This window comes from Alternaria arbusti (assembly GCF_024043155.1).
Source record: "Alternaria arbusti strain BMP 1465 chromosome Unknown scaffold_1, whole genome shotgun sequence".
NCBI lineage: Eukaryota > Fungi > Ascomycota > Dothideomycetes > Pleosporales > Pleosporaceae > Alternaria > Alternaria arbusti.
In genome coordinates this window covers 3,231,507-3,258,876 of record NW_026249941.1, presented here as the reverse complement: position 1 = coordinate 3,258,876, position 27,370 = coordinate 3,231,507, and the positions used below count along the sequence as shown (strand labels likewise).

General features: G+C 54.4%; 10 protein-coding genes across 10 annotated transcripts; 6 read left to right on the top strand and 4 right to left on the bottom strand.

The window, feature by feature from the left end:
- Window positions 1-230: 230 nt before the first annotated feature.
- J4E86_001187 (uncharacterized protein) lies at window positions 231-2,069 on the bottom strand (the record flags this gene model as incomplete). Its single annotated transcript, XM_051441757.1, has 2 exons — window positions 231-712; window positions 776-2,069. 2 exons carry the CDS (start codon window positions 2,067-2,069, stop codon window positions 231-233), a joined length of 1,776 nt encoding a protein of 591 aa, XP_051307928.1.
- A 1,589-nt stretch (window positions 2,070-3,658) lies between these two features.
- On the bottom strand, window positions 3,659-6,116 carry J4E86_001186 (uncharacterized protein; the record flags this gene model as incomplete). Its single annotated transcript, XM_051441756.1, has 4 exons — window positions 3,659-3,697; window positions 3,745-5,052; window positions 5,100-5,777; window positions 5,937-6,116. The coding sequence occupies 4 exons, from the start codon at window positions 6,114-6,116 to the stop codon at window positions 3,659-3,661; spliced, it is 2,205 nt and encodes a 734-aa protein (XP_051307927.1).
- Window positions 6,117-6,911: 795 nt separating this feature from the next.
- Window positions 6,912-7,933, top strand: J4E86_001185 (uncharacterized protein; the record flags this gene model as incomplete). Its single annotated transcript, XM_051441755.1, has 2 exons — window positions 6,912-7,064; window positions 7,421-7,933. 2 exons carry the CDS (start codon window positions 6,912-6,914, stop codon window positions 7,931-7,933), a joined length of 666 nt encoding a protein of 221 aa, XP_051307926.1.
- A 235-nt stretch (window positions 7,934-8,168) lies between these two features.
- Window positions 8,169-9,031, bottom strand: J4E86_001184 (uncharacterized protein; the record flags this gene model as incomplete). The annotated part of the gene is made up of 4 exons (XM_051441754.1): window positions 8,169-8,443; window positions 8,535-8,693; window positions 8,780-8,887; window positions 8,938-9,031. 4 exons carry the CDS (start codon window positions 9,029-9,031, stop codon window positions 8,169-8,171), a joined length of 636 nt encoding a protein of 211 aa, XP_051307925.1.
- A 394-nt stretch (window positions 9,032-9,425) lies between these two features.
- Window positions 9,426-10,219, top strand: J4E86_001183 (uncharacterized protein; the record flags this gene model as incomplete). Its single annotated transcript, XM_051441753.1, has 2 exons — window positions 9,426-9,482; window positions 9,530-10,219. 2 exons carry the CDS (start codon window positions 9,426-9,428, stop codon window positions 10,217-10,219), a joined length of 747 nt encoding a protein of 248 aa, XP_051307924.1.
- A 662-nt stretch (window positions 10,220-10,881) lies between these two features.
- On the top strand, window positions 10,882-12,922 carry J4E86_001182 (uncharacterized protein; the record flags this gene model as incomplete). Its single annotated transcript, XM_051441752.1, has 7 exons — window positions 10,882-10,930; window positions 10,988-11,192; window positions 11,246-11,356; window positions 11,411-11,671; window positions 11,719-11,965; window positions 12,015-12,328; window positions 12,379-12,922. 7 exons carry the CDS (start codon window positions 10,882-10,884, stop codon window positions 12,920-12,922), a joined length of 1,731 nt encoding a protein of 576 aa, XP_051307923.1.
- Window positions 12,923-13,482: 560 nt separating this feature from the next.
- On the top strand, window positions 13,483-16,499 carry J4E86_001181 (uncharacterized protein; the record flags this gene model as incomplete). The annotated part of the gene is made up of 2 exons (XM_051441751.1): window positions 13,483-15,285; window positions 15,582-16,499. The coding sequence occupies 2 exons, from the start codon at window positions 13,483-13,485 to the stop codon at window positions 16,497-16,499; spliced, it is 2,721 nt and encodes a 906-aa protein (XP_051307922.1).
- Window positions 16,500-17,203: 704 nt separating this feature from the next.
- On the top strand, window positions 17,204-19,328 carry J4E86_001180 (uncharacterized protein; the record flags this gene model as incomplete). The annotated part of the gene is made up of 2 exons (XM_051441750.1): window positions 17,204-17,453; window positions 17,509-19,328. 2 exons carry the CDS (start codon window positions 17,204-17,206, stop codon window positions 19,326-19,328), a joined length of 2,070 nt encoding a protein of 689 aa, XP_051307921.1.
- Window positions 19,329-21,594: 2,266 nt separating this feature from the next.
- J4E86_001179 (uncharacterized protein) lies at window positions 21,595-22,607 on the bottom strand (the record flags this gene model as incomplete). The annotated part of the gene is made up of 2 exons (XM_051441749.1): window positions 21,595-22,428; window positions 22,482-22,607. 2 exons carry the CDS (start codon window positions 22,605-22,607, stop codon window positions 21,595-21,597), a joined length of 960 nt encoding a protein of 319 aa, XP_051307920.1.
- Window positions 22,608-25,017: 2,410 nt separating this feature from the next.
- On the top strand, window positions 25,018-25,998 carry J4E86_001178 (uncharacterized protein; the record flags this gene model as incomplete). Its single annotated transcript, XM_051441748.1, has 5 exons — window positions 25,018-25,022; window positions 25,136-25,544; window positions 25,720-25,752; window positions 25,804-25,890; window positions 25,954-25,998. 5 exons carry the CDS (start codon window positions 25,018-25,020, stop codon window positions 25,996-25,998), a joined length of 579 nt encoding a protein of 192 aa, XP_051307919.1.
- Window positions 25,999-27,370: the final 1,372 nt, after the last annotated feature.

Genomic DNA, 27,370 nt, shown 5'->3' with positions numbered 1-27,370 from the left:
CGTGGGAGAAAGATAGATTTACGGGGGAGGTTTGGGAATGGGAAGCTCGTTTGGATAAAACTCGAGAACAGCAGTCACAGGAAAAAGTGGCGAGGTCAAAGTTGTAGGATGATAAGAATGCGAGTTATCATGACGTCTAAGTAAGGTGGACAGGGAAGAACAATACGTAGCAATGCCACCTCTTCTACCCGAAGCAAGGGGACGGCCCTTTCCCAGACCTGCATCTGCATCTAGGCATTCCAAGGCTTCGATTGGCCCTTCTTGGGCTTGTAGCACTGCAGCCACTCGCTTAGCGCTTTCCTGAACAACGTCCGACTAACGGGTCCATCGGGCACGGTAGAACCCGTCGTCCTGAAGTCGTAGCAATGCTGCGCGTCCTTGAGGACCAGACCAAAGAGCTCGTTCCTGCTGGTCTTCACTCCACACTTGGGTACGTCCTGGATGACTTGAACGCCCTTGGGCGCGAAGGGCTCAGCAGAAGCGGGGGAGAGAGTGCGCCATGGGTCGAATTCACCATTGGACCAGTACGTGTTGGAAGGACGGATATCCCAGCCTCCGAAGATCTTGTTGGTGCGGGCGGTGTTTGGCCACTCAGGGAAGAGCGACTTGGGAGCGTTGGGGAATTGGCGGTGGCAGATGTCCTTTTGGTGCTCAAGCGAGTTGTACTTGGACACGAGTTGTTGGGGTCCAAGGTTGGCGGATTGGAAGTATCCTGATGGGTAAATTAGTATTATGCAAGGAGGGAAGTTGGGATTGAGAGAAGGAAGGGACTTACCCCACTGTGTGCAGTATTGCCACGTCCAGGCAATCGAAGCGGGATCTGTGAACCTCTGGTTCAGGTCACAGTTACCAGTCACGTTCAACTTGCCCGAGCACTCGGTTTCCAAGTAATCATTCGTGTTGTTGGCAAAGACAGGGTAGCTCGCCCATCGATCGACCGTCCATTTCGCGCCCTTGCTTTTGGACCAGCCCTCCGCGGGAGCTGTAGTGTTCGTCTTGGGGTCCTTCTCGAGGTAGTCGCAGAATTGACGGAGACCCAGAGATCCACCTTCCATACCGTAAGACTGCCATAGGTAGAAGGGAGTCGTAAGAGCATCAGCAAAGGTGGGGTTAGAGTTGTTGGCAGCTCCAAGTCCAAGGAACTGCTCCTTGAGCTTGGCGGTTGCGCGTGAGTCTGTGTCCATGATGTTGTCCATGTAGTTAACAGCAGCGTGGATATCCTCCGAGCAGTTTCCGAAGCCCTTGGCATGCATACCGCGCCAGATAGGTGAGAAGTAGAAGCTTTGGTCAACGGAAGCTTCGACGGGAGCTGAAGAGGCCCAAGACGCGTGGATGGTATCAGGGTACATGTTGCGCATGAAAGCGGCCCTCATACCGGGGTACGAGCCACCAACAAAAACCCAAGGAGTCTTGTCGGGTGTGAGCGTAGTATTGACACCCTTCCTGCTGAACTGCCTAGCAAAGGCGTCGACATCTTTAAGCGACTGCTCCGTGTTCAGGAACTCGAATGCCTCGGCTGGCGTGTTGAGGTCGATGGGGGTGGGTGTTGAGTTTCCGTAGAAACGATGCTCCCAAACGATTCCGATACCGTTATAGTCATCGACGAGCTGCTTGAAAAAGCTGGTTTCGTTTAGCAGCCTGGTCAGCGCACCTGGTTCTGCATCTGCCTCGCCCGTGTCGTAGAGGAAAACGGGACCGCCAGGCTTGTACGCATCCATGTTGACCCAGTACCTGTTAAAGAATGTGCCATGGTATGAAGGATCCTGGCCTTTCTTGTAGGCGAAGTGGTCGAGTGGCAGCTCGACATATTCCGGAGTGATGTTTCTGAGCGGCGCGGCAGCCAACACAGCCGGGCTATTTGACGTAGTCGCAATCTTGAGGGATTTGAAAGCCGTGGCATCGAAAGCGCTGTTTTCGGCGTCGTCGGAGAAAGTGACCATGGCCGAGCCATCTGGATTCATGCCCATGTCGGCAAGCAGATTAAGCTTGCGCTGAATGGCCGCATTCAAGGCGTTGGTGCCCTGCAACAGGGCGAGGGCCACTGCCGAGACGGAGACCGAGGACCGCATGTTGAGATTGATCGAAGTAACGATGCGTGGATAGGAACTGTTGTACCCGGATTACCTCCGCAAGAGATCTGCGAGAGGAAGGTATGGGCGTCGGGAGAAGAGCGAAGATGTTCTTCTGCGCAGCTTCGGTACCAAGGTTGTCAGACACACAGCCCAATCGACGGCACAGACCACGACAGCGACTCAAGGACGAAAGAACGGCGTAGAGATCCATCTTCGCCATCCTCAGGCCGCCCATATATACATAGCTAAGTTCGACGCTATACCGTTTTGCCGCCCATCCTGCGGCCCTTGGTAAGGGCCACAGGATCATCGGCTGCAAGGCTTACCGAGTCATTAAACTCAACGCCTATTAAACCACGGATGGCACCGAAAAAAGCTTAGGAGATCTGTCGTGCTTGTCTGTACCGCCAGCTCCAAAGCAGAAGGAGGTTTACGTAGTGACCAAGCGCAGTGGATCGAAGTACAGAAGCTTATCGGGCTTGGTGCTCGTATGGAAGGTCGATTGGTGGGGTCGTGCCAAGTAGTCAAGTCGGCTTCCTACTTTAGCCTAGGTGGCACGGGTTAGTGCTGCTGCTAGATTGATGCGCGCACTCTCCAGGGTCCGCACTGTAACACCGAGGCGACGGGTGGCCAATTTACCTGGGTGTGGTCTGGACGAAGAGTAGATCTTGTGGCGATGAGTACCGCCGACCCGTGGATGTTCGTGGGAAGAGACCCATGGTTTGTGGAAGTATTGTTATCAGACATGCTACTACAGAGAAGGGCCTACTTCGATATTATCATTATCTTCATTGTTTCGACTGCAATGGTCCTTTGTTTGCAACTCGGCAAATATCCCGTATCCCTTCAACAACAACAACACATCTACCCCTTGCTGACCAACATCAGCCGGTCGTCGTGTCGTGTCCAGCCGTTCGTTATCCGAAGAACGGAATCTGGCCTCCAACCGAAGTATTATACATAAGAAAAGATCTTGCAATTAAAATTACCAAACACATGCAGCTCGCAGAGAGCCGCTTCATATCCATACATTAACCCCACAAAGTGTTCCAGATGCCGGGTATCGAAGGTTGCCACTACGCCGGACCGTAAAGATCAAATACCCATGTAGATTAGCCGAAGGTACACAGCCTTCTATGTGCCATGTGTCGTGTTTCCCAGCTCAATGTTGAGCCATGTGGCTGCCACCAGTCGCGGCATTCGGGAATGCGATATCTGGCCAATGGCTGGGAGCGTGTCCCTGGACTCCGGATGTTTGGACAAGCCCTTGGCCGTCGCTCCCAGTTCCCTGGGACCCACCGTCTCGACCCAGTGTCATGAGAGTGGTTGCTGTATTTAGATATTCACCGGGCTGGCTGTGTGGCTGCATGTATGCTCGTGTCCATTGACTCCAGTCTTGAGGAGCATAGGTATTAGCCGCGTACGCGGGCTGGTGGCCGTTGTTGGCAATTTGCGCATTACTGTAGGCGTACGCATCAGTTGAGGGTTGCGACATGCTACCCGAGCCTGCTCCTGCCAGTGCTGCTGCATGATTCGCATGCATGCTTGTCTCATCGCCGTTGCTGTATGCGTGTTGTTCGTACGTTCTATTCGTATGCTGAGGGAGAGCCACCGGGGTGCCAAGACTGTATGGATGTGTACTGTTTCCCGGAAGACCACTGTACGGGCCTACCGATTGTGAGGTGAGGGTAGGGTCCGTGGGTGAACTGGATGAGGTTGTGTACTGGTCGCGGTACCCGCTGTTGTCGTACGTGGGGGCGGTATTCGTCGATCGGGGTGGAGCATGCATCGCTACGCGAGCGAGAGACTCGGTCGCAGTTCGCTTGACAATGTTGTCGTTGATGTTACTAAGCGACTGGTCGACGATCCTTGCGACGGCAGTTTTGAGTTTGTTGCCGGATCCCAGAAACTGGTCGCATTCGCCGAGCACATTGACCCAGGCTGCCATGTCGCCTTTGAGCTTTGTCATATCCACAGGCGACAGTTGCTCTTGCCGCATAGACGAGATGAAGAGAGTGGTGAAGGCAGCGGCAATGTAAACGACCGTGTTAATCCAGGGAATATCCAGACTCTTTTTGTTCATCATCGCCGTACAGTTGTGCAGCATCTTCTGCGATGCAGTCAGGCACTTGTCCAGGTTAGAATTAATGATGGCCGTGTCAGTGGACCTGCAAACAGCTGGATGGTGTAGAAGCAGGTTGAACGCCTGATACCAGTACTCGAGATACAAGGCGAATATGTGGTCATCTTCGGACGCATGCGACGGGTCGCGCAACTCGTAAGGGAGGTCCTCTTTCCACTGTTGTATGCCGGCTTCGAGGCGTTTCAAGCCCTCCAGGTATGATTTTGGCGAGTGTCGAACAGCATAGATGATCTTGTAGAGTTCCGTTTCCCAGACAATGTACTTGGCCATTTGGATGCCAACTTGGAACGAGCATTGATGGAAAATGTCCAGCTTGCCTTCCTCGCCAGGCAGACAGTCGTTCATTGGATCCGGGAATTCAACATCGATGTCACTTATGCTGATGGGTATAGGCCGTCCAAGCTTTCCGCTGAGGTTGACCAGCAGCGCGTGCAGCGTCCAGTAGACTCGCTTCCTCATCTCGATGTCCAGCTTGCCGAGTTCTCCGGTGCCGTCTACCCAGACTTTGACAGATCTATGCAGACCCAGTTGGACAGCAAATAAGTAGACAGTCGAGGTCATGATCCACGCCGCGCCGGGCTTGGGGAAGGTCCGGAGATGGTGGCATATCATGGCCATGGCTTGAACGTCTTCCCAGCCGTGGTCTCCACGGATGAGCTCCTTGTAGAAACTCAGCGCATACATGTAGTGGGCATGCGAATCGTCCAGCATGGTGCTGCCGCTATGTTGGCTGTTGCGGGTCGCGATCTGGTAGGTGATGGTCGCGAGCATCAAGTGAACCGTCACAATCTGGGGTGCAGTAGGAACGAAGCTGGTGTCGTTGCCGAATCTCCAAATCTATGGGCATTAGCGGAGCGCACTGTGGTAACGGGTGGTTGGCCTACCAAATCCATGAAGACGGGCTTGTGGACAAGCATCGTGTAGGGGTTCAATGAACGCAGATACCAAATGGCGTACTCTTGCAGCTCCGGGTATGGCGGTAGTTGGGGCTCGTCGACATGGCGACTGCCGATTGCAATGTCGATCAGTGTCGTGTAGGACATGGGCGAGCTCTCGTACTCTTCCTCGCCTGCCATGAAGTCGGTAATGTTGATTTCGGTGCCGAAGATTGACAGCGAGGTGCCTTTGATATGGCTCAAGAGTGAGTCTCCCGCCGCAACACCGAGATAGTTGTCGCCGATGGAACCGTGCTTGAACTGCGGCAGCGTCTCGATCTTGCCTGGAGTGCCGGCTGGCGCGTAGCCGGGCAGAGGAGAGGTGCTTGTGCGTCGCGGGCCATCGTTCCACGCCTGGCTGTCGCTGGGGGCGGAGGACCACGGGTGGCTGGGCGGTTGGAGGGCATTGTAGGCGGGCGGCGCGCGGGGCTCGATGTTGTGCTCCTTTAGCTGGGCCTGGAGGTCAGCGATTTGGGCGCGCAGGTACGAGTTCTCCGACTCCATGGCCTCGGCATGGCCGCGGACAGTGGCGCGGCCGGTGATGCGGTCGGTGGTGCGGCAGGGCGTCCTGTTCTGCTCGCATGGCGTGCAGCCCTCAGGGCGGCCATCGCAGCGTATCTTGCGCACCTGCCGTGGTGGTTAGTGGTGTCATGGTGTTTAGGAAGGCGCGTCCATGCAATGACGTCGCTGGCGCAGTGGTTGCCAATGTTGTGAGACGACGACCGTCAAGACCAATTGACATGCACCAAGACTCCTTCATCGCGTGCGACTGACTGCATCACGTACCTTGCATCGATCGCACGCCTGACCCGTCCGCTTGGAGTCGGCGAGCTTCTTCTTGACAGAGCCGGAGAAGTCATTGTTGGAGGGTGGGCGGTGTTGTGGGCTCAGCGGGTCGGCATGCTCGATTCGCTGGATCTTGTTGACGAGATTGGGGTCATCGTCCGGGGGTCGCTTGGTGGCCATACTTTTCGTAATGCACGTCGAAACAGGCACGAGACGGGAAATGCCGATGGAGAAGACCGATGCAAGTAAACCCAGCAAAGGTGGTGCGCCTCGGGTGGCTTGCGACTATCACCTGTCAAACGAAAGACACATGACTTCTAGCGAGGCTTGCGGCTGCGCGGGAATTGAGCGTCGCTGCACGATGCGCGACCTCTGTGCAGTCTCGTCGGCCGGGTTGCGAGAGAGTGGAGGAAGAAGTGAGGGCTGGCTGCGCTGGGAGTCAAAGGGTGCGAGTGAGAGCGCGTTTCTCGGCGGTGCGTTCTAGGGAACAGGCCCATTCTCCGCAAGCCCTCCAGCTATCGAGTCCAGTCCGCCCTTTATTGGCCACATGGCGCTCAGAAACCTGGACCTCTAGACGGCTGTGACGGTGCCTGCCCTGACATATTCGGCGAATTTAGTTTGTTCTCTGGCGATCGACACGATGATCCGTCCTGATTCGCCGTGCCACCTTCATTCTCTGGGACTAAATCTAGCTTGGCCGTCCCCGCTCCTGCCCAAAGCGGCCGTCGAGCTTTAGACTCACCCACGATCTGATATCCTTGGAGATTGCCAATGCAAATCGACAACTGACGAACCGCCTAGCAGCGTCCATCTCCATGATCACCAAAGAGCATCATCAACCACAAAGACGCCACTAGAGTCTTTTCATCACACGACGAAACACGCACGACGACATCACATCGCCAACAAGGTTCCGCCCCCGCGACGTGGTGCATTTCAACACCCAAACTTACGCCAACACCAATCCCATCTAACATGGCGTCCGTGCGAACCTTCACAATCCCGCACTACGAGGCCTTCCCTGTCCACGTGGCCTTATTCAAGGATGTCAAAAACGCCTCCTTCCTAAGGCGTCAACTACTCGAGGCCAATCCAGAGTTTGACTATGCCTTCTTGGACGCATCCATGGTAGGTCGTGGTTCACTACCTGTTCATTGCTTTTCGCGCCTCCAGCAATCCCCGCCTGTCAGGGTCCGCTGAGTCACCTGGATCAAAACAACACCCCACAAGTCAATAAAGTTTCGTGATAAGAGATTGCGAGGCGTGGATATTTTCCCCGCGGCATCTTTGCACCATGGTTAATCTCATCACACCGCATGAGTAAATCAGTCTGGCATCTGATGAGGCTGGATAACCCTAAGCACTAACTTATCCCAACGACAAAAGCCATGCCACATTTCAGCCCTACCCTGTTGTCACGGCTCATTTGCATCGCCATCTACGATGGATCGACATTCACCCTCGGTACTAACAGATCACCCCAGATACTCTCACCACACCACCTGCTCTCGGCCACATTCCTTGCCTTACACGCTCACCTGACCAACCGTGCCAAAACGCGCACTCCACATTCCGAGCTAGTATTCCGCCTCTCGCCCAACAACAACATCGGCGAATCATATAAGAAGTTCGGTATCGCTGATACCACGACCGCACTGATTGCTGTCAAGCTACCCTTGTCTCCATCAACATCGTCAACGCGTGAGCAGGGCGCTTATGACAAAGATGAGACCATCACGAATGAATCTGTGAGTAAGCATCTGGGCAGTGCGGTAGAGGGGACGAATGTGGAGATGGGTGAGAATGGTGAGGAACTGGGTGAATGGTGTGATGTTGACAAGGTGAAGAAGGTGTATAAGCTGGGTGGAGGAGATAGTGGGAAGAAGGGAAAGAATGGTGGTGGCCTTAACGGGGAAGCGGACGCGGAGAGGAGGACAGCGGAGAAGAAAGGTATCGAAAGTGTTGTTCTGGGTGTTATCGCCCTGAAAGGGTCATGAGCCAGGGTAGGGTTCCTTGCAAGGAACCACTAGGGGTGATCAGATGTTGAGGAGCCTCGACGCGTCGGGCTGACATGCGAGCCTGACCCGAGGGAAGAGAGAAGAATATTCGAAATACCAGGCAAACGGGTCGGATGCATGCATTCAACTCAAAAGAAACTTCTCCACCATACTATGCTACAGGTTTAGCGACCATATAGATACACTCTATAATTTACGAGAAAGTCGCCCAAGCTTATAACTCCCTGTACTCGGGCTTGAGGAAGTCGGCCATGTTCTTGGGCCTGGGGTATTGGTTCTCGGCGTGGTGGTGGTCATGGCCGTGGGCGTCGTCGGCCGGGCCAACGTACTTCATCTCGTATACGGATCCGCACTCCATGCAGCGGGACTTGGGCTCCTCACGGGTAAGGGTGATCCAGAGGACGTTGTGCGAATCGGCGGGGAAACCGGTGCAACCAACGTACTGCTCGTTACCGGCCGAGTTGACGGTGATGGGGTCCTCCATCGTACCTGCATTTCATCAGCATCACATCACGCCACTAGCAGCCCAAACTCGCGCAAGCTCTTTCTTCCTGATATTTCCGGGGGCGGCTTCACGTACCGAGACGGCTGGCGTCCAATGGCCTCATGTCGAAGATATCGATACCCTGCATCTTTCCGAGAATTTCGAGACGCTCAAGACCGGTCGCCTGCTCGGCATCGGTGGGAACGGTACCGGGCTGCGCACCAGGGGGCAGAAGGTCCTCCTCAGTCTTGATTTCTACAGAAGTGACCTCGTCAGCAATTGATGGTTTTGGCATATCGTAGCCGCGGCAATGCGGATGACGAAGTGCGGGCGCAACATACGGTCGAGCTTCTTGAAGCCTGCGAGGACGCTGGGGGAGTTGGCCGAGTGACCGGTCTCCTTCTGCGCAATGTTGCTCTCTTTGGCCTCCTTGCTCTCGGTGGACTCCCCTGCTGTGGTGTCAATGGCACATCGTACGATAGCTCCTCGCGAAACATACAGCGGGCAAAGGTGGTGGTGAAGGTGCGGCGGGTCGCAATGGCGCGTGGGGCCACACGCCTTGCTGCGGCGATAGCAGAGCGCTGGACGAACATGGTGGGACGATTGGGGTGGAGTGGAGAGGGTGGGCGTGGTTATCGAGCTGGTGATGTTCGTCAGTCGTGAATTGACGAGCCGACGGCAGACGGCTTGGCGCTGTGATTAGGTAAGGCAAGCCACAGAACGCTGGTGACGCTGCTGGTAAGCTTCTGCCTCGTGGTCTGCGATCGTTGATTTATCAACGGCTCGTTTCTACGGCTTGCGCCATGCACCTGCAGCATCATGACCTACGCTGCTTTGATCTTAGACATTGGTGATCATTTATAAGACGGTCCTGCGCACGACCGCTCTACCTTACAGCCTTCGATACTCCGCTCTCAACCTTGGGACTACTCTAGACATCTTCATCCACTGACGCACTGATTTGATAATTTTGGTTACTTACCCAGCATGTCTTTCAAACCAGCGCTCGTCATCGTCGACGTACAGGAAGACTTCTGCCCGCCAGTAAGCACCCACCATTTGCACGGCTGCCTCCCAATTAACAAGCTTAGAACGGAGCGCTCGCAGTAACAGGTGGACGCGACATCGTCCCGACCATCAACGAGTTCCTCACATATCCCTTTGCTCTCAAAGTCGCGACGAAAGACTTCCATCCCCAAGACCACGTCTCCTTCGCCTCGAACCACTCTCCGCCGAACAACAAGCCTTTCGAATCCACCTTCACCATCAAGAACCCGAACAATCCAGACGAGACACAGGAAACACGGCTATGGCCAGACCACTGCGTGCAGGGCACTAAAGGCTCAGAGCTGCTGCCAGAACTGGACGTCAGCAAGGTGGACCACATAGTCGAGAAGGGCCAGGACAAGCGCGTGGAGATGTACTCTGCGTTCGCGGATCCGTTCAAGCGCCCATCTGTGGCCAAGAGCGATCTTGCAGAGACACTGCGCAAGGCTGAAATCACCGACGTCTTTGTCGTCGGTCTCGCAGGCGACTACTGTGTCAAGTACACTGCGATCGATGCACAGAAGGAGGGCTTCAAAACGTGGGTAGTTGGCGATGCGACAAGGGCGGTCGATTCGTCGGCAATGAAGGAGGTCCACAAGGAGTACGAGAAGGTTGGAGTGACGGTTATAGCCAAGGACGATGCACAGGTCCAGCGGGTCAAGGAGCAAGTCCAGCGGACTCAGGACCAGGGCGCGAAGGATGCAAGCAAGGCCGGCGAGAGTGTGCTGGACTAGACGACAGTCATGAATGTCTGATAGTAATCGAATCTAAGGTGTCTTGTCAGATCTTTGGCGATGTGCACCCCTTGATAGCGACGTCATCGCCATGAATCCTTCTCGCGCCCGGTTCTCCCGGAATGCGGACGCGTAGCATTCAAGATTATCATCGCGCGACATCCGGGCCGGCCCCCACTGTATCTGGTGGCACTGTTCCTGGAATCGCAGGTCCTGGGTGTTCGGAAGAATAGTCGTGCTCCGAGCCGTGCCGCATGCGCGTGTCGCGTACTGTACTTGGTATGTATGGCGGCGCTTTGGCATGTGCCGACTGCGGGGCATGGGGCAGCAGGCTTGCAGAACACAGCCTGGCGATCGCTATATTAGTGCCAGTCAGCTGGATGCTCAAAAGACTGCATGTTGTGTCGCCTGGCGCCCTGGACCCCTCACTGCACGCCCTTCCACGGTAGAACGTTGTTGATGTTTACAGTTTGCTGCTAAACAGGTCCAACGCGCGGGGTCGCTAGTTTTTGTGAAGCCCCCATCGTCATTGCTGCGACTAAGCTCACCCTCGCCGGCACCCGAAGCACCAAGACATCCTCTGCCGGTACTTCGCTGCCTGCTTCTGCCTGCCTCACCTCCACCACTTTTCCCTTTCTCTCCCTCTGCGGCCTGTATCCACCATGCCGCACCTACCTATAGTCTCCAAACACCGGCGGTCGTCGCTCACCAGTGCGTCATATCCCGAATTCCGGCCGTACCGAAGCTGATGCAAGTTTGAATGTTTAGGTAGCCGCGGGTCTTCCATAGACGAGACACGACGACACGAGGGCGGCGACGAGACGACCAAGGAGGACGAGACCGTCATGGATTCCGAGCAGGGCAGCATGCTCTCCCATATCATATCCCAACTGCGACCCGGCGCCGACTTGAGCCGCGTCACGCTTCCCACCTTCATCCTCGAACCGCGATCGATGCTGGAACGCATAACAAAGTGTGTAGCACATCCAGGCTTGGCGACGGGTGCATAGGCTGACTATCAGGCAGCTTCATGGCACATCCGGAGACGCTTCTCCCTATAACCACGGTAGAAGACCCCGTACAGCGATTCGTAGCAGTGACAAAGTTCTACCTGAGTGGTTGGCACATCAAGCCCCCGTATGCATCTCCGCCGTCTTCTTGCGCCCACAAGCAACAACTGATGTGACTTAGGGGAGTCAAGAAGCCGCTCAACCCCATCCTGGGTGAAATCTTCACAGGCTACTGGGACTACCCGGACGGCACCAAGGGCTACTACATCTCCGAACAGACGTCGCACCACCCGCCCAAGTCGAGCTACTTCTTCATGGCCCCCGAGCACAACATCCGCATAGACGGCACCCTCAAGCCTCGAAGCAAGTTCCTCGGCAACTCCGCGGCGAGTATGATGGAGGGCATCGCAGTTCTGCGGCTACTGAACACCGGCGAGCGATTGTAAGTAGAGCAGATGAACACCACAACCTGAGGCTCACGACGTGTAGTTTCGTCACTCAACCCAACATGTACGCGCGCGGTATTCTCTTCGGGACGATGAAGTACGAGCTTGGCGACCACGCATACATTCGCTGCCCCGAGACCAGTCTCACTGCCGATCTCGAATTCAAGACCAAGGGTTACTTCAGTGGGTCCTACAACGCTATCGGTGGCTACATCAAAGACTCCAGCGGCAAGAACCTCTACGAGCTCTCGGGTCAGTGGAACGAGGAGATGTACATCAAGGATCTGACAGTAAGGTTCCCACTCTTGCAAGGTCAGAACATGTACTGACCATTTGTAGACTGGCAAAAAGGAGCTTCTGTTTGATGCAGCACATACCAAACATACCCCACCGTCGGCCCGGCCTCTCGAGGAACAAAACGACCGAGAATCGCAAAAGCTCTGGCACGATGTGACCGAGGCTGTGAAGCGGAGAGACCAGGACGTCGCAACCGATGCCAAGGCTAAGATTGAAGACATGCAAAGGCAGGAAGCTGCGAAAAGAAACAGCGAAGGTGTGGACTGGCACCCACAGCTCTTCAGACGCGTAAAGGGCGGCAGTGGCGGCAGCGAAGAGGGCGAAGAAGACCTCGACTGGATCATCAATGCAAAGATGTCAGTACCCCGCAAACCCTCTGTATGCGTCTCGTGCTAACAGGATGTAGTGATGGCAAGACGCCTGACGAGGTCGTCAAGCAGATCCTGCAGATCTACGCGATCCTCCCGGGTCAGAAGCCAGACAAACAATTCAACATCCCATCGCGAGCGAGTGAAGCGCATCTACCACAGGCACAAGGAGCTGTACAACCAGCGGAACAAGTGCCCGCTGGACAGTCGGCACAGTCTACGGAAACGTTGCAGCCAGCACCGTCCGAGCCTACAAGCGTGCAGTCGCAACCAGTGACACAACACGAACAGCAGAGCGTAGGTCTTCCCAGCAACTTCGACGGAACATCGACTCATGCCCCGCCCTTCAAAAACAGCAGCATCCCCAGCAATCCTAGCAACCCACCTATGCCACCTCTCGAAAAGCCCTATTCGCAACCTAGTGCGATCTCACCCGAGAACCGTGAGGCCTTCGCCAAGGAACTGCCTCCCAGCAAACTCCTTAATTCCAACCCTGAACCAGAGCCACGAAAGGACGATCTCCTGCGGAGGACCGATAGTGAGACTCAGGAGGACGATGAGTTCCATGATGCACAATCGTGAGTTCTTTTTCCGAGCTCTCGTTGGCTCCGCTATCGATACCTACCACCATAATCTGGTATCTTCTTTCTTTTTGTTGTCATGGGTCAAGGCTCACGATCCTATCTATAGAGCTCTCGAATTGAAAGAATCCAAGAAACGCTGCGGCGGCGGATGCTTTTCAACCTGCATCCCATCATAGAATTACCCCATTGCGGCCTTCATTTTATCCCGTGTCTCTAGCCTGGTAACGGGTTGTGATTGGATGGTTTGTGGCATCGAATGCATTTCTGGGAAGCACTAATCCATGTTGGCTTGCGCAATGAACTAGTTTGTGAATGATGCAGCTTGAGCGGTGTTGCCTTGGGATGCCTAGATCATGTCCGGGGATGGCAAGGCTGCAGCCACGTTTTTGGACAAAGTGGGGTTGGTGGCGTTGCACCAAGGGTGCACGCCTAATCCGAAGACCCCATAATCCCGCCGTGCCGCCCTAGATACTCCACAAGCTTCTTCTCATAGAATCGCGAGTTCCAACCTTTTGTTCTGATACCAGCTTGTGTTTTATTCATCTTTGATCATTCATCATGGGCTCCTTCGATTGTTACTGCATCTTATGCTCTATCTGCATGAACATTGGCGCCATCAGGATTGGATCGAGAAATGGCAAGTCTTTGCGCAAGCGAGATCGCGCAATGGATATAAGAATGGGGAGACGTACTGGGAAGAAGGTGGGACGCGGGATTGTCTACAGTGACGATGAGGACGAAGAGATGGAGGACGCGATCGACCCGGAGGTCGTTGAGAACCAACGCATCGAACAGCAAGAACAGGAGGAAGACGATGCAGATCCGGATTACGAATATTCCTCGGATTCTTCTTCTGAAGGCACACAATCGATTGATAGCAACGACTCCGACTTACTTACGAGATCATCCGAGATTCTTGACGTCGCTCTTCGACCCCGTACCCCCGAGCCTGAGCCTGTGGAAGAAGTCGATGATGGAAGCTGGTCGCAAGATCCCGAGTTGGACATTAGCGAAGAGTGGGGTCTTGACAATTATGCCAGCACCGAGAACACTGAGGACAACAGTTTTGATCCTAGACTCATCGGACTCGACGACGTCAAATGGATTAATCGGGTCCGCGCACTGGCACTCAATCCCGAGCGGAAAGCCTACATATCCGGTAGAGGCCGCTACTACGACTATGGCTCTCTAGATATCGAAGGGCCTGGAAGAGATCCCAATGATCCGGGCGAAGGTTCTTTGAACATCACGAGCTACGCGAGTGGGGACGAACAACAAGCTTTTCCATTCCACGAGGCATGCTTCGACATTCTCGCAAAGAGCATAGGACTTGAGAGCAGAGATATTAATAAGCATGTGATGTTGAGAACGTTTAGCGCTCTTCTTGCAAGCGAAAGACCAGTTTTGGATGTGGACTATCAGGTCTTTTCGGGCAACGAGCAATTTTGGCATAATGGAGCGGGATCGGAGTATGAAGTGTGCGATCCTTCCCCCCGACCTGCTCTCCAAGAAAGTATACAAGACATCCTACCCGCCAACATTTTCGGTGGGAGTCCGCAGTTGGCAGATCTAGCGCACAAGGTGCGAAGGGATCCAATTGAAGTCCTCCCGTACGACTTGCTTCTCGAAATCCTTGGATATGTTGACTCCAAAGACATGCTTTCGCTCATGCAAGCTTCGTATCACGTCAACAGCGTTACTCGCGAAGCCGCATTCTGGAAACATATGGTACGCATGCGTGTATTGCCATGGTTCTACGAGTTGCGTTACTTCGTGGAGACTGCGACCACCGATGCGCTCGACTATAAAGGTCTTTTTCTCTGGGTGGATGCATCGACTCGTCCCAGGTTCGGCATCCAGGGACCCCTCATGCACATAGCAAATCGACGCCGGATCTGGGGCTGCTGCCAGCCAGTAGCCTCGCTCTACAAGAAAGCAACTGGGCCGGTCGAGCCCGCTGAGCCGGCAGACTCAGAGGAAGCAAAGGCGATTCTAGACAGCTCCGTATGCTTGCACATGCCCATGACCATGTATCCCCCGCCAGCTCAGACCGAGACCGTGTCGGCACAGTTTATTCACTCTTGGAATGAGATCACTCATCGTGCTTGCGTTTTGGACACCTACTGGCGCCAGATTAACAACTCCCACGACTACTTAGTGGGAATTTCCGTCACCCTGGGTGACCAAAAAAGACTTTTTGGCAGCTCTGATGGATTTACTGGACTTCCGTTTCATCTTGATCGTGGGGAGTGGATCAAGGAGATCGTCTGCTGTATCGAAGATATTGTGAATCAGACCGGGCCTCATGGGAAGCCTGAGGATCCTTGGCCATCCAAAACTGCTATGATCAGCGGTATCTCTGTACGCTGGGCTCACCATCTCCGAAGAAAACTATACTAATTAGAAGTAGGTGACACTGAATAGTGGGAGAGAAAAAGGCTTGCACCAGAGTTACGCTGGTGTGCGGAGGCCGTTCCAAGTGCTGGATGGCATGCATTTAGTAGGAATGACGGGACAAATTGCTTCGGTGAGTTGCCAAATGCTGCAGCCGTCTGCGCTACTCTACAGGCATCTACTGACCTCATTGCAAGAATGGAGCTATCTCACGTCTCGGTCTTCTTCAAGCATGCAGACCGGACTCAGCACCACTCGCTCAGCCGCGATACACATCCGTTCAGCAGATGACATGGGGAAAGCTTGGATCATCGCTACCCTACGACCGTATTGGTCAAAGGTATCCTCAACAGGCTTCAGTCTGGGCGCATCCTACGATCCATTTCGAGTCCTTCCCCACTCCCATTCACCCCATACCATACGAACTCCCCGAGGATATGATGCCCAACGATGTGTTCATGTGGAGCAAGAAAAACACAGGTATTGAATGCTTTCAGCCCGTTGCAACGAGTATCTCCATGCAATCGACCAGCGCAACACCCGCAACGACTGCTCTACCCAGCTCTCTTCCTGCAACCAACACGTCGTCACCGTCCTACCAACTCCACACCGGTATTGACATCGTCGGCATGAACCCCGGCCCTCATGACATGTGGGGTAATCGCGGCCGCAGCGTCGGCTCTCGCGGACCCGTCCTATGTCAATCCCCCAAATGGGCGCACGACATGACTGAGCCTCTCCGAGAATCCCTCAAAGCCGCATGGGAAGATCTGCAAAAGACAGGCGGCGGTCCACACCCTTACCAACAACAAAACACCGTCACTTTCCCGCTGAACCAAGAAATCATCACTGAAGTCCACGTCGAGCAGCAGTACCGCGCTCTCAAACTGGTTACGCAGAGTGGTCGGGTTGGCTACTTTGGGGAGCCGGATATGCGCGATTGGTTTGTGAGGAAGGCGGTGGGTGGAGAGCAGATTGTGGGGATTAGTGCGTGTTTTGGGGCGTTGGGGGGTTGGAGTGAGTCGGCGAGGATGTGGAGTCATCTCAAGTTGAGTCGCGTGGGGGTGGTGTTTGAGAGGGTTGATGGGGAGGGGAGGGTGATTGGTAAGGAGCAAGAGAAGGAGATGAGGGAGAAGGGTGTGGTGTTTGAGGAGGGTAAAGTTGTTATGTGCTCAGAGTAGGAGGGTATTGGCGTGGTGGTAGAGCTCCAGTATGGTGTTTTGCGCAGTGTGGTGCCGAGCTAGTTTACGCATTTGCGTAAACAGTTCTTTCACTGATTTAGTAGGTACGTTTGTCTCGGTCAATTCCAATTCAACATCATGACCTGTCCTTCCATATACCGCGTTCCAACGTATGATTGGATTTTCCTCATCGAGCACTTCGAGATCACAACAAGGAATACAGAATGCAACGTAGGGGGCGGTGACAGCGCACATATACGGCCGTCAGACGTAGTTCGCTATGGATGATCCTAGTAATATGCCAGGGACGGACCTCATCGCACGACAAATCCAGGCTCTCATCACAACATCTCCGGACCGGCACGGAAACAACTTACAATCTGCCAACGACTCACCGTTCAGTACAGCAAGCCAATTGAGAACGCCGCGGACCTGAAGATCAATGTTGTCGCGTCCACGATGATGCGTCGTTCCCCACGCGCGATAAGGTTCGTGCTTGACGGTCAGTGACATCATCCCTCGCGAAAATGCCTGGGCAGCGCAGCTAAACACAGCCTACTTCTGACAAGGTTGCGCTATCCAGATCTGCCACGTTGATCCGCGCTTCTCTTGGTACGCGTCTTGGACAAATACCGCAAAGTATATACATTGCGACTGCAGCCGGAATGAGCTCGTCGTGGTTGCCGCTCGACGACAACGACGCGATGCACGACCCGATTGAGGAGCTGCGCAACCCGCGTCAGGCCAAAGATGACTTTTTGAAGTATTTGAAAGAGGAGGTGTTGAAGCTGAACTTTTATCGCGCGCATATGCTGTATTTCATCGTCGTCATCGCGATCTCATCGGTTGTTGTTTACGGGCAGGGTCTTGCTGATGGGCCCAAAGAGTATGGAGATGCGCATGTGACGTACACCGACGCGCTGTTCTTGTGCACCAGTGCTATGACAACTACAGGTAAGGGTCTTCCTCGCTCTCTGGGCTGGTGTGAGCCGAATACTAATCGATGCAGGGCTCAATTCGGTAGACCTCGGAGATCTCTCCGGCTTCCAGCAAGCGACCTTTGCCGTGCTGCTAATGATTGGCAACATACCATTTGTATCGACAGCAGTGGTACTCATCAGAAGAGCACTGTTCCGGAAGAAGATGGCAGATGTCGTCAAACATTCGCACACGATGCAAAGACTCGTGCAAGATATCGGGAACAGTCATTCGGATCAAGCAGAAAGCAGCAGCAGTACCGGAAGCCTGCGTCAGCGATCGAACGGAAAACAAAACCAGGCAGCAAAGAAAGTACAAGAAGAAAACGAGGAGCCGCCGCAAGCAAAGATGTATCCAAAGTCTAGAAGACGCACATATCATTACGAGACCGGATTTGGCTTCATACCAACACCCTGGGAAATCAAGTCCGCACGCAACTTCTTCAGCCGCATACTGGATCGCTTTTCGACAGAGTTGAAACCCGAGAAACACGACTACGTCTCCTTCAAGCCGCATCTCGACTCCAAGGGTCGATTCCGCGAGCTCAGTGAGCAAGATCGCATGGAACTTGGGGGTGTGGAGTATCGCGCACTCCAAGCTCTGTTGCTCATCCTGGTGGGCTATCAGATCTTCTGGTACCTGCTTGGTATCACTTTCCTGATACCGTACGCATATCGCAACGATACCAAAAGCACATTGTATCAAGAGCAGCCAGGTGCCATCAACCCAGGATGGTGGGCATACTTTGCGACGGTGACGGAATTCTCGAACGGTGGACTCAACGTACTCAACGCTAACTTCGTTCCCTTCAGCGGCAATGCATATGTTTTGCTTGTGGCCGCATGTTTGGCCTTCGCTGGTCAGACGCAGTTTCCGATTTTACTCCGCATCACGATATGGGTATTGAAGAAGATACTGCCAAAAGAGTCTCGCATCAGAAACACGATGCAATTCCTTCTACAGCATCCACGACGATGTTTCATATACCTTTTCCCCAAGCGCGAGACAGTATACCTCTTTCTTGTTCAGCTCGGTATCGATATCACTGCCTGGCTTTGCTTCGAGATATTGAACATCGGCATGCCAGATGTTGAAGCTCTATCCACTGGCGCTAGAGTAGTAGACGGACTCTTCATGGCCAGTGGACTACGTACTAGCGGCGCATACATCATCAACATGAGTTCGCTCGCGCCCGCATGCTTGGTGGCTTATTTAGTCATCATGTACATCTCGATCTACCCCATGACGTTGGTACTGCGGAAGACGAACACGTACGAGGAGAAATCGATCGGTCTGGAAGAGAATGATAGCAGTGCTGCTGGCGTAGCATCACACTTGCAAAAGCAGCTCGCCTACGACATCTGGTTCCAGTTCTTTGTCTTCTTTCTCATATGTATAATTGAGCGAGGTCACATCCTGAACGCATCACCAGGATTCAGCATCTTTTCGATATTATTCGAAGTCACATCGGCATATGGCACTGTCGGCTTGAGCCTCGGTGTACCGGGAAAGAACACCAGTCTATGCGGCGACTTTGCCAGCTTGAGCAAAGTCGTCTTAATGGCTGCTATGCTACGTGGTAGACATCGTGGACTACCTTTGGCGATCGACAGAAGCATTCTTCTACCCGGCGAAGAGTTGATGCATCGCATGGATCAAGAGTACAGCTCGAGGGGCACAGAAAACCCACAAGAAGAGGCAGAGCTGAGAGATGACATTGAATCAAGTGGCGAGCAACAAAAGAATGGTGGAAAGGGCGACCAAGATCCCGAAGACAGAAGAGGGTCGCAACCGGACAACGAGGCTGGTCAGGAAGGGGCGGGGGAGACAGTCGCAGAGTCCAACCCCTGATGAAGAAGGGCCGCAAGCACAGTGCAGCCGTGGTCCCCTCGGGAGTACTGTCGGCCAAACATCACCCCAGATAGCCACAACGATTACGTTGATACAGTCACGAGAGTCAGCTGACCCAACGACTCTACGGTCCGACACAATCCTTTGGGAGTCACGCGTTACACACGCATTAGGCGACTACACCGACGCAGGCTTTCCTATCGCCTTATGCACCACCAGACCTTCGGTCACACTTCCAGAACCCCTCACTCATGCATGTCGCGGATATGACCGAACCCACGGCTTCAGCCTGCGACGTCATCTTCCCCCTCAGCCATGCATACACAGATTCTATCAGCCCTACAAGGCATGCGAATCCATCGCGCGCATCCATCGCTCACACGCCACAGTTATGCGCCTCGAAACTAAGGCGCTCACAGATCCCCACCAGGTCTCAAACCCAGTTCGCATGAATACCGCCAATGCGACCCTGACCGACTCCACTGGACCGGAATCCAACGCACATCCCTGACACTTGCCGGAGCGTAGATCTGCATTAGGACTTCGGCATATGCGCTGACCGGGGACATGGAAATTGACTCGTTTGGTTCCAAGCTAGGGGGAGTGGTGGGGATGAGGGAGGATCTCTGGTCGATGAGATGGCGTGTTTACAGGGGGGGGGGCACAGGAAAGGGATCATGGAGGAAGGGTAAGGCAGCAAGGCATGAATATCGGGAAATTAGCAACAGAGCACTGGTACTATGTAGATGGCTGGGATGCCGTCTAGTTGGACGGATGGACGGGCTGTGGCGTTGTGCGTTAGGATCGGTGGGATGCGAGTCAAATGACGTTCGCGGGATGGGCGGGAGATGCGCAGGGCTGACATGGGGTCGAGCGTCAGACCAGCAACAAGAATAGGAACACGGGATGCCGATTTTTTTCTCTCTCTCGCAAACCCGTCGCGTCTCTTAGTAAGATGGTTGTGATTTGGAATTCTCATGGTCCTACTCCGGTCTATGACGAGGCTGTCTATATGCACATCGCCGAAGACGACACACGCGTGTATTGCATGCACCCCTGCTTACGTGTGCGAAAACCCACCAACACCACGTCAACTTTCCACTCTACCGTTTCGCACTCCGAGTATGTCGTGTGCGAACAGCGTCAAAGCGAAATCGCCGTCTACACGCACACACGATCTTGACAGGTGCATCTGACGCCCACGCCCGCCGTTACCAAACCGTTGTGCCGCGCAAAGCCAACTAGTGCGGTCCCAAACGTTTCACCTACCAAACACGCGACGAGTCAGGCTTCACCGCACCCACCGGTACCAGTACGGCAGCGACAACGGCAGCGGTAAAGAAGGAAATCATCCGACGATTACAACGGTATGCTAGGTTGAAAAAGGACAGATGGTTCAGAGGCGCGTTCGCGTTCGCTTGGTAAGTTCCGTGATGTGGTGTTCTGTGCCTTGGGGTTTTAGCACCGTTGGCTGTTATGGGCGGGCCTTGGAAGCAAGGCTGCCGCTGTCAGATTAGTTATTTGGACGAGGAATCAGCTCATCAGCGGGTAAATGTGAGTAAGAGGTTGATTGTGCGCAAGGAGTTCTTTGCTCGAGTGTGCGAAGGTGGAAAAAGGTCGCGTTGTCGTTGATGCCGTGGTCAAACTCCAGACTGTGTGAGTGTCTTCACGTCCAAGTCTGAAGTGTCTTAACATACCTTTGATATTATACTACGGACAAGAGGAAGTTCACAAAAGGTAAAGGAGAGGAAGTCCTGTTTGACATGCTCGCTTAAACACCTGCATTAGGCAAATATCAGGCGTAAGCGAAATGTCAGGAACATGTGGTCGTCAAGGGTATGCTCGTTGAAAGTCCATACCATGATGAAGTGTCTTGAAGATGTGGACTAGTAATGTGGATATTCTTCTGTATTGACTACCGCTACCATCTACCGTGTAGAACAATGGCAAAAACTCTTCAAAAAGTGAAGCGCCCAGATACCCGTTGATGCTATGCGCCAAGACCAAAATTCCAAATGCTGAACGCCTGAGTAAAGATCCGAAACAAAACGTGTCTCATATGCCATGCAAACCATACCGCTCTTGACATATACCACCGAGGACGTTAAGACAGTAATATGAAGAAAAGGGTTGATTGAATAGCGAATTAACGAAAGTAGAGAAGAGGAGAAAGAGTCATTTGCCAATGCCATAACCGCGTTCCATGTCTAATGCCACGACCCAGGAAGTGATCTAACGAGTACAGGAATGCAAAGATAATGGACATTTATTTCCTATCGTCGTTGAGGAGGCTAGCGATGGGCATGTTGTCCCTGGGCGCAGAGCTCCACGTACCAGCCCTTGGGCGGCCAGAGGAAGGGACAGGCATGGGCAGAACGTAAGGCATGCGCTCTGGGGCTGAAACGGCGCTAATGTTCATGGGGTTCATCGGGCTGTAGTGCTTGGCTGGCTCGCTGTGGGCAGGCGAGATATAGCTCGGGAAGGGAGAGGGCTTGAACATGGGGTTGTGCATGATGCTACCATCGGGCGAGGCATCGGGAGTAGGAGGGCGGACAGCGTTGGAACCGTTGCGCCAGATCTCCTCGAGCTGGGCGGGGGAAACATCCGCACCGTAGTCGGCAGCGACGGTAGCCCAGAACTGTTGGCGGCGCGCTTCGTAGATGGAGCGGAGACGGTCAGTGTCAACTATCTTGGGCTGGTGGGCCACTTCGGTGTTGATACGGAGACCGTTGTAAGGCTCCGGGGATCCACGGGGAGTAAGGGTGCGGGGCTTAGGCAGGAGGATCTTGTGCTGGGAGCGACCGGGAGAGGTGGTGATGGAGTTGGCGCGGACATGGGGACTGCCAGTGTAGCTCATGGGTGAGCTGTGGCGGGAAGATTGAGAGTAGGCATCCTGATCCATGGCCATGGAGTAGACCGGAGCAGTACCGGAAGAGCTGCAAGAAGCGTTGGAAGAGACCGAGTTGTTGCGCTTGCGGCGGTGGCTACCGTGCGAAAGCTGGTGGTAGTGCAGGCGGCATGCAAGCTCGGTCTTCTTGAGGTGAGCAGCAATGTGCTTGTAAGGCATCTTTTGCATGCGGGTCTGAAGAAGGTAGTTCTCCTACATAGTGTAAGCATATGGTGGATGGTGATGAGTGCAACTGGTCGACATACCTCTTCTTCGGACCAAGACCTGTTACCACCGGCTGACATCTTCCGAGCGCGGAGGCTGGAAGGGTCAGGGGACTGAGAGTTCATCTCAGGAAGAGGGGAGAGAATCTGGGGCTGGTGGTGAAGCATGTTGTAATCGTCGTGTTGCTGAGCTGATAGTATGTTGATGATGATGTTGCTGATTGGAGTACTTGGCGTAGAAGAAGTCGTTGATTCGTGTCCACTAGGGATGTCTGTTCGTCGTGATCGAGGCTGGCTCTGAAAAGAAAGTATTACACGGTGTGTCGGTAAAAAAGTAATTGCTCAGCAATGTTGGTAAAGTTGATTAAGTGAATGTAGTGCAGCCCAAACCAGTGGGAAGTAAAAGAGAGTATTACAAGGCTGCTAAAAAACAAAAGACAGATGCCGATTGAACAGATGCGGTTGAAGCCTCGAAACTTGGGGCACTCGGGCAGTTATAGAGTTTGGACAGAGGTCAAGAATCGGGTCGGTCAGTGGTCACAGACCAGGTCGATTAGCAGTGGCAGTTTCTGAGATTGGCAACGTTTTCAAACCGTCGCTTCTGCAACTCGATTCCTGATCGGCATCATGGGGCAAAGACGGTGTTCGCAGCCAAAATGTTTAGAAGAACCTTGACACGAGACATGTTAAGCCGGAAGTGGAACGGACATGAAGACGCATACGAAATCGCTGCCTGGGGCTCTGAAGATCTAGAGCGGGATGCATAAGGTCCTCAGCCTCATCGGGACCCACGGGGGCAGTTTCAAAACCGCGCGCGTCGGACTTGGTGCAGTTTTGACGGAGCGCGAGGTTTGACAATGTTTGGAAAGCTGGAAACAAGCAGCGACCAGTGCCGAAGCGACGGCGGGCGCTAACGCAGAACGTGCTGTGACAGGCTGCGGGGGGGACTGTGCGCCGGCGGTCGCCCATTGCAGAGACAAACAACATTGGCAACGAGCTTTGAAGCTCTTCTCAACGACGATGCCTCAGACACTTTGCTACGAATCTGCTCCATGTGAATAGGGCCGAGCAGGCGGTGAGTGGAGATGATTCGCAACACACAAGAGTGCAGATGACGACGCTGTGAGACAGGCGAAACGAGTACGTTCGGATGGGTCGTGTTCCGCCTACAGCATCAACACGTCAGGCAACTCGTAAGGCCGAAGCGCTTGGCAGGCCATGTGTGCTGCTATAGGTCGTAAGTGGTAAGGCTGTGGCAGAGCGGTTCTGATCAAACGCTTGTGGCTTGTAGTGATACTGGCGCTGCGTCAGGCGGCTGGAGAAAGAGCTTGGCTTGAATGCGGAGCGGAGCCTGGGTTGAAAAGGCATCCAGGCCCACGGCGAGCAAAGTACTCAGGACGGTCCGGCAGCAGCATATCGATTACCTCACTCCTCTTCCCCGCGCCCAGCGGTGTTGCTGATGAGCGCAAGAGGTCCTTGTTTGGTACCATCGTTGCAAGCCGCTGCTGCAGTGGCCGTGTGGAGAAGACAGGGATGGCTCGCACTCGGCGACGACTGAGGCCGGGCTAAATAGCAGCACAATCTCTGTGGTGGTGAGGGCGCCATTGGCGGTCAAGCGGCCGGTCGTGAGATAGATTGTCGAGCAGAGCAGCCGTCTGACGTGGTCGTGTTTGTGCGACTCTCGCCATGGCGACTACCCGCTGTGTTGTTGACCGATGATGAGGTTGGAAGGCACGAGCACCACTCGAGGAAAGACCGGCTGGTCCATGCACGCTGCCCCGCTCCAGCTGCCAGCAACTCCGTCACCACTACGGCACGCCATCTGGCCTGGTAGCGACTCCACGGTGACCTGATCTGGAGTCACTCTACTCGACCCGGCATGGGAATCGCCATGACACTCATGACAACATGCGCTTGTCGCTCCCACTACTCCGCCAGCGCCGTGGCTGTCTGTATACACAGTCATCATGTCGCGACACCCGATCGGGGGCGCTCCGCATCACTCGCATGAGCTGGACACGCATAGAGCAGTCACGCGCTGCGCACTCTACCTCCGCTGCCCTCTAAGCACTCGTCGCGCTGTCCCCGTAACCTCAAAGCCACCTGTTCATCAGAGCCGGGCCCTAGAGCCTGTTACCCCGCTTCTTGTCTGCAGCGCGTCCCCGCGTATCTATACCTCGACCACCACCTTCAATTCACTAGCGGGCAAGTACTAGTACTTGCCCTCCCCATCTTGGGCGCCGACCCCCGCTAGCATTCGGCCACTTAACCTCACAGCGTCGCCCTCGTCCTCCACCATGATGCCTATGCCATCCTCCCATTCGCCCGTCTGCTGCCAACCTGACCCTCTTTGTATCCCTTGTACTTGATCAGCGCTCGCACCGACAGGCCATCTGCTTCCTTGGATATCATGATGATCTACTGCCTCCAGTCTGGCCGTCGTACCCTCTGAAAGTGGTCCTGAAGCTGTAATATACGAGCATGACACTACACTCTATAGGCGCATCCTGCTCTCCCCAGTGAAGCTGTCTCGTGCTGCCGCCTGCCTGGCTTAGGTCTTATCGCCCCGTCTGCCGCCATGTCGTGAGTCTTTCCACTATATCCGTCTCGTCTTGTCCCCATGCTGCGACTCTGAGATACTCCCCCTACTCGACTCGGTACCTTGCCGCGCGCGCTGACGTTGTGGCCCCCGACAGCTCCTCGCCCTCCACCAAGCGTAGCCTGAAACCGTCGCCCATTGCAGCGAACCCCCAACCGAGCGTTCAGTACTCTGGACCGCCAGAGCTGCCCAGTCTACAGCCAGCGGCGTCATTCACCACGGCGAATCCAGAGGCTCACACTGGCGCTCAACCGCCACTGCCATCTCCTACGAGCCGAAAGCGCAAGTCTGTGACCCTCGGACAGTCCCAGGAACAAATGGCAGGTACTGCAGATAGTGCAGAGGCGCAAGCGAGTAGTGCTGTGTTGCCACCAACGGCTGATGTCGATGCTGCACAGGAGCCCAAGACCAAGAAGAGTCGGACAAACACGCCTTGGACGCCAGCTGAGGAATTGAGATTGAAACAAATGAGAGATGCTGGAAATAGCTGGAGCGAGATCGCAAAGGTGAGGAGAGCGCTTGCCGGATCAGACAACTGCCGTGTTCCCGGAGAACAGTTAGCTGACTTGGCCTTTGGTAGACGTTCCCGCAGCGGACAGAAGGGAGTGTAAAGAAACATTGGTACAAGGTGGGCATGCGACCAGTACTGTTCCACTGCGGACCCTCTAACTGACCTTCAAGGACATGCACTATGCCGAGTTCGCTGAGGACGAAGTGAGTTAGAGGCTATATCTCCGTCCCTTTGAAAGTGTGCTGATGAGTAAGAAGAGCGCCGCGCTGCTTGCCGCCATCAAAGAATACGATGCCAACAAATGGAAGGTCATCGGTCAGAAGGTTGGCAAGCCTGCAAAAGTATGTCTTGATCGACTCCGAACGTATTCTTCGTGTGCATGAGCTTGTACTGACGTGCACCAGGCATGCGAGCAGTACGCAAAGGAGAATTTTGGCGGCAAGTACTGAACGACACTTATGATCACAGTCTGCATCTTTCCGGAATTAGTGCGGTGGGGCCCGCTTATGATACCAGCTTTCCTATCTTGATCGAGCATCGCATGCGCAAAAGTGCTGTGGGCATCCGTTCGTCCTTCTTGGTGTTTCCGGACGTGGTTCTCGGCAGCGGAGTACACAAGGCATTAGTCGCCTTCTCTTTCCAAAAGATGCTTAGCAGTTTTCGGCAACGCTGACCAATGTTATTGTGTTTCTCCGCGGTCATCCTTTCGCTTCGGGATTTGGTTGTAGTCCTGAGGGAGCTTCCATCCTGGATATAATGTCGAATGTCTTTACTTAGCAATAGTCGGCAATGTATCCATGCCATAACGGATTGTCGCATGTGGGGAGCATCTCAAAGTCTGCCTGTCGAAGCGGCGATTGGCCGATCTTGCTTGTGTTATCGTTTCACGTCAACGAACAGTTGGGAGAGTTGGTTTCGGTAGCCTGCAGCGGTTCGTTGAATGTTTCAACCCCTCGCCACACCACACCTCAACGTTCCGCCTCACCTACTGCCGCACGCAGATCGGCAGAATCCGCCTGGCTATTTGTAGCACACATAGACGACGCGCCTTTGCCGTCAGTGTAGCAATCATGGCGCAGAGGAAGATCGCTGTTTTCTTTTTCGTGCGATCAACGGTGTCGTTGGGGCGATCTGAGTTGCGACGCCCACGTGTAACGGCATGAGTTACCCAGAGTCCCAGACGAACGCTCCGGCTATGCTACCGAACCATATCAACGGGCGCGCGATGTGGTCGCGACGCGCTTGCACGAAGCCGTGCCGTAACGTCGACAGTAGATTGCGCGTCGGGGGACTTGGTCGCCCACAATGCGCCGTAACGCGCTTCTACTCACCGTGTACATGCGCTGCACGCGCTCCGCTCACGACGCAGGCCAGATGACATGGCGGCGTGGCCGCGGTGAAGGGCGCGGTCTGTTGGACGGAGCGTGGTGAGGGCTGCATCGTGCAGTTCCGCGAGCCTATAGTTCGCAATGGCGTGCATCAGCCTAAATGGATAATGCGCCGTTGGTCGAGTACTTGAAGATTGGCAGACTATCGCTAGGCCTGAAAGTCGTACATGGCGACGGCGGTGAGGTCATAGCGAGGGCTGCAGATGCAGGGAGATCCCAGCCTCCAGCCGGGGAGCGCGTCTGTCGTGAAGTCGTCACGTGAGAGAGGCTGGTGGTGAGGGCGCGCCAGGAGGATGCGGTTGCCTCTTCGGCGAGCGCATCCGTCGTGGCGCACATAGGGCGACCGTGTAGGCAGCGGCACGACGCCCTGGACTCGCGATGCCTCATCTCGCCCATGCAGTCGAGAGATGACCTGTATGCGAGGCTTGCGGGC